Source organism: Crocodylus porosus, unplaced genomic scaffold (assembly GCF_001723895.1).
Source record: "Crocodylus porosus isolate Cpor-Errol unplaced genomic scaffold, CroPor_comp1, whole genome shotgun sequence".
NCBI classification, from domain to species: Eukaryota; Metazoa; Chordata; order Crocodylia; family Crocodylidae; genus Crocodylus; species Crocodylus porosus.
Window position 1 is genome coordinate 3,271,594 of NW_017728909.1, and position 13,040 is coordinate 3,284,633.

The 13,040-nt window shown below is 43.6% G+C and overlaps 1 protein-coding gene across 1 annotated transcript in view; it reads right to left on the minus strand.

The window, feature by feature from the left end:
- RAB27B (RAB27B, member RAS oncogene family) overlaps window positions 1-13,040 on the minus strand; it is a 61,294-nt gene that overhangs the window by 12,279 nt on the left and 35,975 nt on the right. Inside the window, exons 3-5 of the mRNA XM_019531770.1 lie at window positions 9,989-10,074; window positions 6,099-6,202; window positions 4,060-4,183 (exon numbers count right to left, since the gene is read on the minus strand). Of these exons, the coding sequence (XP_019387315.1) occupies window positions 4,060-4,183; window positions 6,099-6,202; window positions 9,989-10,074 (314 nt within the window). The remainder of the gene's footprint in view (window positions 1-4,059; window positions 4,184-6,098; window positions 6,203-9,988; window positions 10,075-13,040) is intronic.

Consider the following 13,040-nt stretch of genomic DNA (forward strand, 5'->3'; position numbering starts at 1 on the left):
GAAAACAAACAACTGTGTAAGGAATATGCAACACTATACAAAAGCTGGAAAACAGTGAAGAGATGTTTTAAGAATCTCTGGGATTGGTGGAAAATGATTAAGAAGTGGACAAGAGTGTTCTTCCACAGAGCAAGACAGATGGAAGTGCAAAGAGATGAGAACTGGGAATCCTACAGGAGGAACTAGACAAGCTGCTAAAACAAACAGCACAAGAGGAAGACAAGAAAGAAGAGATTGCAGAGGAGAAGACATGAATCAACAGATGGTTTAGGAAGAGAGCAAAAGAAAAGATCTTAACTCAAGAGCCATGGACAGAAGAAGAAGAAACATGGAGTAAATATTTCTCAATGACATTCAAAGCAGCAAAAAAGGAACTGCAGACAGTGAAGGGAGCAGAAGGGGAAAGAGAAATGGGACAGGAAGAAGTGCTGGAGGTGGCATGATCCTACTATGAAGAACTTTCTGGCACGAACATCAAGTTCTTCATCCAGTGAGGGGTTGGTCGGTGCTGTGCAGCTTAGGCAGCTGAATGTCTGGAGTACTTGTAGCTCGTTCTCATGAAGAGTGATTGATTAAGTGATTAAGAGTGAAGATAAATTGCACTAAGAATAGAAGGAGATGGAAGAGTTGGGATGGAGAAAGGGAGGTCACTCAGAGGGAGGTGTACGATGCAAGTAGAAAGCTGAGTAGAGAGAAAACACCAGGCTGAGATGGATTACCATGTGAATTTTATAAGCATTTTTGGGGATGTGTAGGCAAAGACCTGGTAGAATTATTTAATAGAATCTGTGAACAAGGCAAAATAAATGAAAGGTTTGTGGAAGGAGTCATTGTCCTTCTCTTTAAACAAAAGGAGAGAAAGAAAAACTAGAGAACTGGCAACCAATTACATGGCTAAATGCAGATTATAAGAACTTTGCAAAAGTGTTAGCCCAAAAAATGGGAGGCAACTTAACAGATCTGATCTATGAGAGCCAGCAGTGTGCAATACCAGAGAGAAGGATCACAGATGCATTATGGTTAATAAGGAACCCACTGGTAGTATGCAAGAGAAAGAGAAACACGGGAGTTATGAATAAATATAGGTTTGGAAAAAGCATGTGACCGAGTAGAGCTTGGGTTGATGTTCACAGTCTTAAGAAAAACAGAATTCCCAGACAGTAACCTTATTGCCTGGATCATCCTATATGAGACAGCCAAAAGCCAGATATTGGTTACTTGAGCTGGGACTCTGAGATATGATCTGGAGCAAGACAAGGCTGCCCATTATCAGTGGGGCTTTTCATATGTCATAGAGCCATTGACCCAGAAAATAAGAAACAAATCAATTACAGGGGTAAAAATCCCTGGTGGAGAAGAAATTAAGTCCATATTATACATATATATATATATATATATATTATATGGGCAACATCACAGTTATAGACAAGAAAAACTATCAGTTGATAGGGTACTGAAAGAAGCAATGGACTATGGTGAAGCAGCAGGGGCAAAAATTAATAATAATAATAATAATAAAAGAGCATGCTAATGGGACCAGGGAACTGGGAAGGGCTGGAAGACTGTGGTTTGCAGCTACAAACAAAGGAATGAAGATTCTGGGAGTACAGATAGACATGAAAGGGAAAGATATAATCACCCTGGTCTGGGAAAAAGATAATCACCAAGGTATGGCAGATAACAGCTCTCTGGAAACAGAGAATGCTGTCTAAACAAGGTAAAGAGGAACTGAAAAAAGACAATACTATTACCAGTGCTCCTCCACATAGGAATTGTGTTTCCTCCAATATGGCAACAAGCACAAAGGACACAAAAAGAATTGTGCACCTTTTTCTGGGGCAGCAAAAGGGAGTGGGTGGCACGGCAAAAAATACACAAGGGAAAACAAGCAGGAGGATGGGGAATGCTGAACATAGGGGTGTTTATGTACACAAAATTCATCAGCAGAATGGGGATGCTGGGGTAAAGGGGAAACGGAAAACAGCGAGTTTCTGCAGGATCTTAGCCACAAAAGTCTTGAAGACATGGGAAAGAGGGATGGAAAATGCTTTGGGCTTGGACCCCTCCAGCCCACTATGCAAGAGTGGAGAAGTTCATGGTACAATATACATCATTAGAAGGGAGCCTGAAAAAATGGGAAAATAGTAAAAACCTTTAAATGAATATAAGGGACAGAATATAAGGGCAGAATAACAGAAGTGGGGAGAATGACCAAGACTCAGTCAGCCAACGTGTGGATGGGGATGTGGGGAGCACAGATGAAGAGGAAACATGTAGAAATCACATGGATGGTGTTGCAAATGGTATTACTGGTTAGGGGAAGATTACACAGATGGGAATTACACAGATGAGAAAAAGTGCCCAAGGGAAAACTGCAAGAACTTAAAGTCAACTTACCATGAGTTTTGGGAGTACGAGTATGCAGAGAAGATGTGGAAGAGGGTGGGGAGGTTTGCAAAGAACCCAACGGAGTAGAGTATTGACATATGAGATGGCAGTGTACGGACGGGACCAAAGAGAGCAAATGAGGTTGCTGACACTGTGCATGAGAGTGGCCACATGGAAGATGCAGAATGTGCTGGAGTGCAAGGGACTACTACTCACACCACAAGGACGTGTGCAGCCAGCCACACGTGAACTGCAGGCATATATTGAAAGTAATGAAGAGGAGCTGGGAGCAATGAGTGTGACAGACGTGTGGAGACTGAAAAACTGGGGAGCGCTGTTTGGGGAAAATACTGAGCGAGGTGAGGGAGAACGGGGGGAATAACAGAATGGGCTGGGAGAAAACTGATGAAAGCATGACAGGTAATACCATTTGAAAAGACATAGGTGGTAAGGAAAACCTGTTGGGTGGTTTTATGAGAGCCGGTATAGAAATCAGGGGAGGGGGGATGCATCTTGTTGGCCACATGTAAACAAGAGGTAAATGATGCCAGAAAATAAGATGTGCATAGATGGATGAAAGGGTAAAGGTCAAAGGATGTAAATGAGGAGATTCTATGTTAATTTGGGAAAATGTTTTATGTAAAGTTATGTAAACTTTTATTTTTAATGTAGGGAGGGGAAGATTTTGATTTTATTTTTTTTTAAAGTTTGTACTATGCATAAGAAGGTACAAAAGTGTGTTTAGGGAGTACTCATGCTGAAATTTGTAGCCATCAGGGCTGGGAGCAGATTCAGACCCACAGCAGTCTCCCATTCCCCTCTGCAGCTTCTGTCCTCCTCTTTGTCCCTTTTCCCATCTTTCTATCATACGCAGCTCACTTCCATGTTGTTCTTGGGGACGGAAGAGCCTGAGCAGGGTCTCACGGTAAGGGGGAGGCCAGGAAGTTGGGGGGGAGCAGAGAGCAAGGGGTGAGTTTCCCAGCCACTAGTTTCCCTGCTGTAGAAGTGGGTGGGGAATGAATTCAAGATAATACTCCAATAATTAGATTCTACACTTGGAAAATTATAACAATTTTTTTCATATATAGAACCTAATTATTGGGGGGCATCTTATATTCAGGGTCATCTTATTTTCGAGTAAATATGATAATGTGACAGAGCAAGTAGCAAAAACTATGCTTAAATAAATCAGCACTATTTGCAGAGCTTCACATATAATAAGATTAAAGGTGGGGAGGGCAGTCTTTAAAGTGTCCATATTATGAATGCAAAAAAAAAAAATGCAACTAGATTTACAGTAATTAGAAAAGCATATTAATTGTCCTACTCACCCCCCCCCACCAAGAGAATGAAGCCCCCCACCCCCTCAGTTGTAAATTACAAGTGACTCGTTTACCAAATAATGTGCGTTAAGCAGATCATGTCACAGGTATCACTAGATGCACAGTCCTTTCTAGGGCAAATCTTATGATCTTATGGATTGACATCAACTTCTCAAGGACTAACTAACTTAATGAGAATTCACTTCTGTACTCATTGCTTTACGTACCCTGGTAGGTCTATTGCAAAGTATGTCAAGTCAGCTTATAACAGGTTTATAAATCCCTCTAACCAATTACATTATGTTATAACAGCCAATTGGCTAAACTTATTTCCCAGAAGTTTGCTTACCCATATTTGTCTGCAAGATCTTTTGCTTGTCTTTCATTTACTTCCCTCTGATCTGATAAGTCAGCCTTATTACCAATTAATACTATATCAGGATTCTCACAATAGGCATTGGCTTGCAGTTGACCTAGAAATAATAATAAAAAAAAAACAATTTTGCACCATATGGACTTTTCATAATGCATTTGTTCACTAAGGAGACTTTCTACATGGAAAATGGAACAGATGTTGTTAGGAAATTATTTCTAGTACACTATCCATTTTCCCTCTGTGCCGCCTAGAAACAGGAGAATCAAATAGAAATGTATATTAAATGTGGTGCTGGAATTAAAAAGTCAGATATCTAAATCATTGTCTCAAGTTAAGAGAGGAAACAATCCTTCTCCCATTAAAGGAAACCACTATAAGATCAAAGAAATAAAAGCCATTCCAAATGCCCTGAATAAGCAGCTACTTAAAAAAATTGAGGGTAGGCCTTCATGTGGGATCTGTATCTATGTTATATCATTGCTTCCAATATTGGTAGCCAGGTCTTCAGCTGGAAGACCAAAAGAAAAAAATATTATTATCTTTTTTTTTTCTCCAAACAAGTCCTTTCTTTATACTGATTTCAATTTTGAGGTAAACAAGTGCGACTAGAAGTGTGTGGCTGAAAATTGGCAGATCGATACAGCAAAGGAATATTTGGAGTGGAAGAATGAAGGAAGCTCCTTGTTACTCTAGTAAGCCACTGAAGTGGGAGTAGAGCTACTGTTATTTCTAATAATAAGGTCTTTCTTGCTCTGGTGGGATTTGTATTCCCACACTGCCTTTCAGCATCTCTTTTGTGAGTGCAGGCCAGCATTCTCCCAGCTGGCATGTCAAAACATGTTGGCAATTCACTGAAGTTGCTTTTCTATGAAATGTCTTTCTTTCTGATTGAACTTTTACACTGTTTCTGGCAGCAGGACAACTTGTGGCGTACATGCATACACATGCCTTCATTCTCCATCCTCTGTAGCAGTGTTTCAATCTCTTCAAGGTTAGAAGAGATGTTTTTCTTAGAAACATCGCTCAAAGAATCACATGCTCCTATCTTGCTATCATATGTTCACGTTCTCTCGAGGTCCCTATTTTTAGCATGTGGAGGCCAGACCTTGCTCCCAGGGAAACCAGGGACAGACACATCGATCTAAATAAAGAATTCTTTTAAAGTGGTATGTTTAGCTGTTTGGAGCGCCGTGTGTTAAACACACGGGAAGCCTCAAAAACCAACGTGGATCACACTTCACAATAAAAAGGATCGCATCTTGGTTTACAGATAGCCATGCTACTATTTACTGTGCATTTCCTAGGAATACAATTCTGGATTCTGTCCCTACCATCTCCAAATCACAGACTTTGGCTACCAGACAAAAAAGAGTTTCAGTGACAGCCAAGAGGAAGCAGATTCCTTAAGAAGCTAAGTCGAATCTTGTAAGAGACTACTGAAATACATACACCTCAGGCATATTTCTGATTTTTGTACTGCAGACTGCTTTTAAAGTTTGATGAAACATCTAACAAAGCCACCGGCACTGAACAGTAAACCAGCCAGATAAATATCCTTATTATGAATGAAAATCTAAGGACATAATGCACTGTAGCCCAAGAAGCAATAACAAGATGTTACAGTCTCATGATTTTATATATTCATATACATTATTTTAGATTTTTATGGTAGATTTATGGTATAATCCTAACACCTATTGCCACAATCTTCTCTTACACCATCAGCAACACAAAATACACACACACTCTAGCTAAACTCAGTCCTTGATTTTGGGGTGGCAACTATATGTACTTTGACACCTATTCTAGGGTTAAAGGACAGAGCTGAAACTTTAAAGTTCATATACTTTAAGCCGTAGATTTACAACAACCTGAGCACACTGGAACAGGCACAGCTCCATTCTTTGAATATATTCACACTACCTAAAATGATGACACATGCAAGATACAGTAACCTAAAATTCATAAGCTGCTAGCCACCCAATATATGCAGGCTGCTCTGTTTTACTTACTCATCCAGTTTCTGACATTTAAGAAGCTCTGTTGACTGGTGAGATCAAACATTAATAAAAAGCCCATGGCATCTCTGAAAAATGCTGTGGTGAGACTTCGAAATCTGAAGCAAGAAAATAAGCAGCTCAGTTAACACAAAGTGAAATCTAAAATTACTAGGTAAACATTTTGATTTTAAGACATAAAGGAGCAAAAAATAAAAGGAGAACGGCTTTATGAATCTTTTGCAGCAAGCTGTTGCCAATTCTCTGGTTTTAGGTTTTTTTCCATGATTTATCAGCCATATGTTCCTCTAACAGTAAAACTCTTGTACCCTCCTTTGGCTATGATGCATAATACCAGTTGGTAGTTATTTATCAAACAGTATGTAATTTGCCAGAGGATACTTAGATGAGAGAATAAATTACATTGTCAGTGACAAATCCGCTTGTTCAAAATCTGTCTTTTAGAGTTAACCTAAAAAATCAATAAGTTGTTTTACAGCCACAGCAATACAGATGCATCTAGTGCACCAATGCTCATTTTAAAAAAAAGGACTAAACTACAGTCTCAGCATAGGAGTCAAATATTTATTTGATGGATGGGTAAGACTGTGAGTATGGTAAATATGATCTGACAAATTAAAAGAGTATTTAAGTATTTTAAGCTTGGAATAAGTATTTAGAGGGAGGCTCTGCAGAGGGGTGGACTCATTCATAGATAGCTAAATTCACATGTAACCTGCAAAGTTGGTTGGCTGAAACCTGTTTGGTACGTATGTGTGTTTGAACACAGTAACAGAGTCAGCACGTTTTTGTAGAAAAGCCATGAAACAAGTGCTGATAGTCTGCCTGGGATTGTACTGCTTTGATGACAAATCTCACATTGTATTGTGTTTTTAAATTAATGCTACATGATCTTTCTAGGCACTTTGGCTAGGGACAGATATTACACATAAGCCAGTTTAAGTGATCAGAAACCGGTTTAAACCTTTAACAGAACTGAAGTTCAGTGTACATAAACCAGTTTCAGAATGGCCGAAACCAGTTTGAAATAAACTTGGTTGAATGTAGTATCAGACTTAATGGAGTGAGCTCAAACCAGTTTATGCAACCTTCTTGGTTTAAGTTAAACCAGAGTACCCCACCATCTCGGCATGGTCTCTGGGCTGGGTCCTCTGCTCCAGTGGAGCTGGGCTGGCCCCGCCTCTCTGCTCCCCAGCCAGAGCAGGGGCAGGGACCTGGCCAGACGCTGGCCCAGAAGGGAGAAGGAAAAAAGTTTATTCCTGCTCCGCCTCCCTTCCCTTTCCCACCAGCATGGATCCGCACTTCTCTGCTGGCTGCTTCAGTGGTGGGGGCATGGCCAGCTCCAGCAGTACCCTGTCCTGAGTTGGCCAGGGAGGAGTTTAATTTCTCCCTCCCTGATCTACCGGCAGGGACCCAAGCTGGGGTCTGCCAGGCACTCCCCTCCTCGCTGCTGCAGCGGCCGAGCTAGGTGCAGCCAAACACCGGATGGCCTGGCCCCGAGGGAGCGGGGAGTGGAGTTATTTTCCCCTCTATCCCCGGGGGATCACATCTGGGTCTGCCCACCCTGACTGCTGCCACTTACTCCCTGCTTGGGGAAAGCGGTAGAATAAGACCCTTCTCCGCTACCGCCGGATGCTAGAGGGAGTGGGGAATAATCCTGCTCCCTGCCCCCACCTAAGGGGCCCTGTTGGCTGGTCTCTGGCCAGGCACCTGCCCAGGTGCTGAAGGGCAGGGCTCTTGATGGGGCCAGCAGCCCCTATCACAGTGTCCAGGTAGTGCAAACCTCTTCCTGGCCAGAAGCGTGAGCCACTCCCCAAGCCCCCCAGCACGGCTCCCCACGGGGAAGTGGCCCGCGCTCTGGGAAACCATAACGGGGCTGTTGTCCACATCACAGTCTCTCCCTACCCCCGCCTCTCTGCTCCTCTGGCCAGGCAGGGGAGAAGCCAGAGGTTGGCTGGCAGGGCCCCTTAGGCGGGGGAAACAGGGAGCGGGGTTATTCGCCACCCTGCGCCCAGGGGCTGCAGCAGGACCTGCCCGCCCTGACCGCCACCGCTTTCTCTGTGCCCGGGGAAAGTGGTGCAATAACAACTGTCATGGTTTCCTGGAGTGCAAGCCCCTTCCCAGCAGGCGGCTGTACTGCGGGTGCTTGGAGAGAGGCTTGTGCATCCAGCTGGGAAGACGCTCGCACTTCCTGGACATCATGACAGGGGCTGCTGTCCCCAAGAGCCCTGCCCCCTCGCTGCTACAGTGCCTGGGAGGGGGCATGGCAGGAGGCTGGTTGGCAGGGGCAAGGAGCAGGGTTATTTCCCCCTCCCTCCAACGTCCAGTGGAGGGGGCAGGAGGAGGTATTTTTGGCTGATTGCCCCAAGCAGGGAGTGAGTGGTGGCAGTTGAGGGGGGCAGACCCAGCTGCAGTCCCTCGGGAGTAGAGGGGGGAAATAATCCCCTTCCCTGCCCCCTCTGCCTCAAGGTCCATGCTGGCCAGTGTTTGGCCATGCCTGGCTCTGCCACTGCAGCCACAAGGGGGGAGAGCCAGCAGGCCCCAGCCCAGTCCATGTTGGTGGGACAGGGAGGGGGGAATTAAAACCCTCCCTGGCCAGGTCAGCACAGCCTTTTGCACCCCCCCCCCTTCTCCCCTGCAGCCAAAGGTGCATTTTAGTGCCCTCCAGCTCCTGGTCTGAGCAACTGCAGGCATGTGCCTGCATTTCCTCAGTCCAGAGGGAATGTTTGTGCACTTGCAAATTGGTTCAGCCTAGGCACGTTAGACTAACCTGCAAAGATTGAATCAATTCAGGCTCTGACTTTTTGAATGTCTGTCCCTAGCCTATAAGTACACAAGGCATCAATGTCTAGTCTAAGAAACTTACTACATCACAAAAAAAGACAAACAAACACTGTTTAGCAAATGTAGAAGTCCCTGAAATGGCAGGAAACTATTTTTATGGCGCACACAGTTGAACATTAAAACACTCTTACAGAAAAGGTGAGACATTTGCAAGGTTTCCTCAATGACAACTTAAGACTGACACTACCATACTTCCTGTAAGGAAAATTTGTCTTTCATATAGCGTGACAAAATAGTTTGGGAGGGAGGGGGAGCTTTTAAAGCTCTTTCCAGGTTAAATCAGCATTACCCCCTTCCAATTTGCAGAGTTCCCTTTTAAAGGGCCAGAAACTCCATACTTCCACTTCTACAGGTGGTAAACATTTTAGTTTGCTGTTCCTCACCCCCTCACTACTGTAGCAACAAAGATGACTGCTTTTCATTTATTTTCCTTAACACTTGGCAGTCAGTCAGACAGTCATCAAGAGCGGGTAGAGCCCCATACAATATGCTAGCAAGCGACTGTGAGTTTAACTCATACACGAGTAGCTAGGAGGAGATTATTAAAAGGAACTGAACAGTATTTCATCATAATTGCAGCAGAGCCACAATAGTTTCCAAAAGGTTTGGGATGCGATTTTTTGTAAGGTGTATCAGATTCCCCCCATCACAAAATTAGCATTTTTTTGATTTTGGGTGTCTATACACATGCTCAGGGGGGAGGTGCATTATAATGTGAGTGGCTCTCAAATAGCTGTTCTAATTAAAATGCCGTAGCCTCATGTATATTCAGCATCTTGTGTTTCAAAATGGGTGTGGGGGCGCTTTACCTAAAGCTCATTCGACAAGTTTAAAAGTGCCCCCATCACTATTCTGAAACATGGAACACTGAATAAACATGATGGTAAGGCGTGCTGCAGAGTCCTAATTAAAACGCTCCAGCATACTCCACTATGGCATGTTGGAGCACATGTATAGGTAGGCACCCTTTAAGACTTAAGCAGTTAAAATGCTCGTGTTTGATTTGAGGAACAGGAGACAGGATAAGTTCTTATTGTTACCTTTCCTGTCCAGCTGTGTCCCAAAGCTGGAGATGTACTTTGAAGGCTTTCCCTGAAGATCCATTGGGTCCTCTGCTGTTGTATACCTAATGAAAAAAGAATTGGCTGACTTTAGTCAATACAGTCATTTCCTGCTTGTATTAAGCTTTTTAAGTACAGCACATCATCAACTCATTTTACTGCATTGAAACCAGTAAAACCAAGAGAGGATTAGAAGTTAGGTATTTAAATAAAATTGATTCCTACAGAAATTTGCATGCAAGAGCATTCTGCTTGAATGGGCCGCCTATGATGTTTCTAAACCAGAAAGCTAATAGTGTGCTTGAAATGAAAGGATTAAAAACGCACATAAATTGTCTTCAAATCCTAATTCTGCTAATCTTGGTATACACGTACACTGAATAGACTTCTAGATTTAATTTAATTGCTATTCTTATAAATGGTTTAGAGTGGCTGACAAGATTGATCAAGAAATGGGTATTTCCCTAATGAATATATTAAGCATTTAATGTCTTTCTTATTAATGGAATTGCAAAAAAGTTGTGCATGAAGAAGGTATTGTGACCTTTTCTTGAAGCTCACTCCTTAACTGTAACAACATCTCTTTTCAATAAGCTATTATTCACAGATTCATGAATTGTGAGGGTCTCGAAGGGACCTCGCAGATCATCAGGTCCAGCCCCCTCTGCTCTAGGTAGGAAAACAACTGGAGTCAAGTGACTCCAGTGAGGTGATTGTCCAGTCTCCTCTTGAAAACCTCCAGGGTAGGTGACTGCACCACCTATGGAGGGAGTTCATTCCACAGTCTGGACACCCTGACTGCAAAGGAGTTTTTCCTGGTATTAAGTATGAAGTGGTCTTCCAGGAGTTTATATCCATTGGTCCTCTTCTTCTCCAGGGGTGCCCTGGTGAACATCCGTTCATTAAGCTCCTGATGCACTCCTCTGATATAGAGGTAAGTTTCTATCAAGTCTCCTCTCAACCTTCTCTTCTTTAAGCTAAAGAGGCCCAGGTCCCTCAGCCTGTCTTTGTATAGCTTGCCTTGCAAGTCCCTCATCATATAGGTGGCTCTTCTCTGGACCCTCTCAAGTTTTTCCACAATCTTATTGAAGTGCGGCACCCAGAACTGGATGTAGTACTCCACCTGCAATTTCACCAGTGCTTAGTACAGCCCGAGTATCATTTCCTTAGTTTTACATAAGATGCATCAGTTGATGAATGCCAGCGTGTTGTTTGCCCTGCTGGCCACTGCATTGCACTGACAGCTCATGTTCATGCAATCGTCAATCATTACCCCTAGTTCCTGTTTAGCCACAGTGAAAGTCAAGCTGTCACCTCCAAGTCTGTACGTATGTTGAGGGTTATTTGCCCCCAGATGGAGCACCTTACACTTGGAAATGTTAAACTTCATCTAGTTCTCATCTGCCCAACTCCCTAGCTTGTCCAGGTCCACCTGTATCTGCAATCTCTCTTCTGGCATGGCCACACTGCCACATAACTTGGTGTCATCCATTAACTTGGCCAGCAAACTTTTCACTCCCCTATCCAAATCATTGATAAAGATATTGAAAAGCACCAGTCCAAGCACGGACCCCTGAGGGGCTCCACTGACCACTTTGCTCCAGGATGACACGGATCCATTCATGAGATTTCTCTGGGTCCTACCCTGTAACCAGTTTCTTCCACACTGAACCATCAAGCAGCTGAGCCCACAAACTTCCAGTTTTCCCACAATGAAATCATGGGATACTAGATCAAAAGCCTTTTGGAAGTCTAGGTATGTAGCATCTACCTTGTCTCCCATTTCCATGTGGTGACAGACCTGGTAGCAGAAGGAGATGAGATTGGTAAGACAAGACCTACCCAAGACAAAGCCATGCTGGCTGTCATTCAGAATCTTACCTTCCGTGAGTGTATCACATTCTTTAATGAGCTTTTCCAGGATTTTCCCTGGGATAGAGGGTAGGCTGACTGGCCTATAGTTGCCCAGATCCACCCTCTTCCCCTTCTTGGAGATGGGCACAATGTTGTCCCTCTTCCACTCCTCAGGGATCTCTCCAGTGCACCACAAATTCTGAAAGAGCTTTGCCAGGGGTTCCACGATGACCTCTGCCAGCTCCTTCAGCACTCGTGGATGGAGTTCAGCACACTCACATTTTATAATGTCTTATAAAAGACATTAAAGTTGTGCTGTTAGAGGTAGCAAGGTGGCAACACAACCTAGTTAGAGCAAGGCAGATTGTATTTTTTTTGGTGACAGTGATGTCTGGCAATTTCCTTTGAGAGGATGAACACACACATTCACAATTGTAACTTTCAATGTTTTTACTCTTTGACTGTTGTTGCTTTTCTGCCCTCAATGGCAGATACTCGAAGTGATATGATGCAGGAACCACAATAAGTTCTGTGGATTGTAACAGCAGGCTGGCCAAAGTACTGCCAGGCAGGATATGGCTGTTGGAACCTCTGTTACCGTGGGAAGTTCAACTTAGCATGCCACTAAATACACTGTAGAAGCACTTCCGGTCCACTTCTGGGTTCGCTGCCGAGCATGTGGGATGCTCCATTCACCCCAGCATTGCAGCATTCGTGAGCCACGCTGGTACCTTGAGGTATGTAGAAAAAACATTTAAAGCTGTGTCTATGGCTGAATCAATGATCCTCTGGCTGAATCAATGATCCTCTGAATCAGCACTGAGTCTTTGGATTGGGCCGAATTGAATCAGGGACAGTGATCCGAATCAACGAATTGAATCACTGTCCCCAACTTGGGCTGAATCTGATTCAAATATAGCCCTACTATTTACATTGATCTAAGTGCAAATAGCACAGAAGCTCCAGGAAGGTTAGATTCATCAAAAAATGGCCAACCTGATTTAATTTAGCTGTACCTTAGAGTTGCACCAAGTTAGATTGGGTACAGTCAGACTGATCTAACTGAACTTCTGTAGATGTTCCGACTGCACCCCTGGGCCTGGGAAAGCCCAGCCGCTGGCACCAATCCTAGAGCTGCACTTTTCCTCCTGCCCTGGCACCAGGCTTTTTTTAGCCC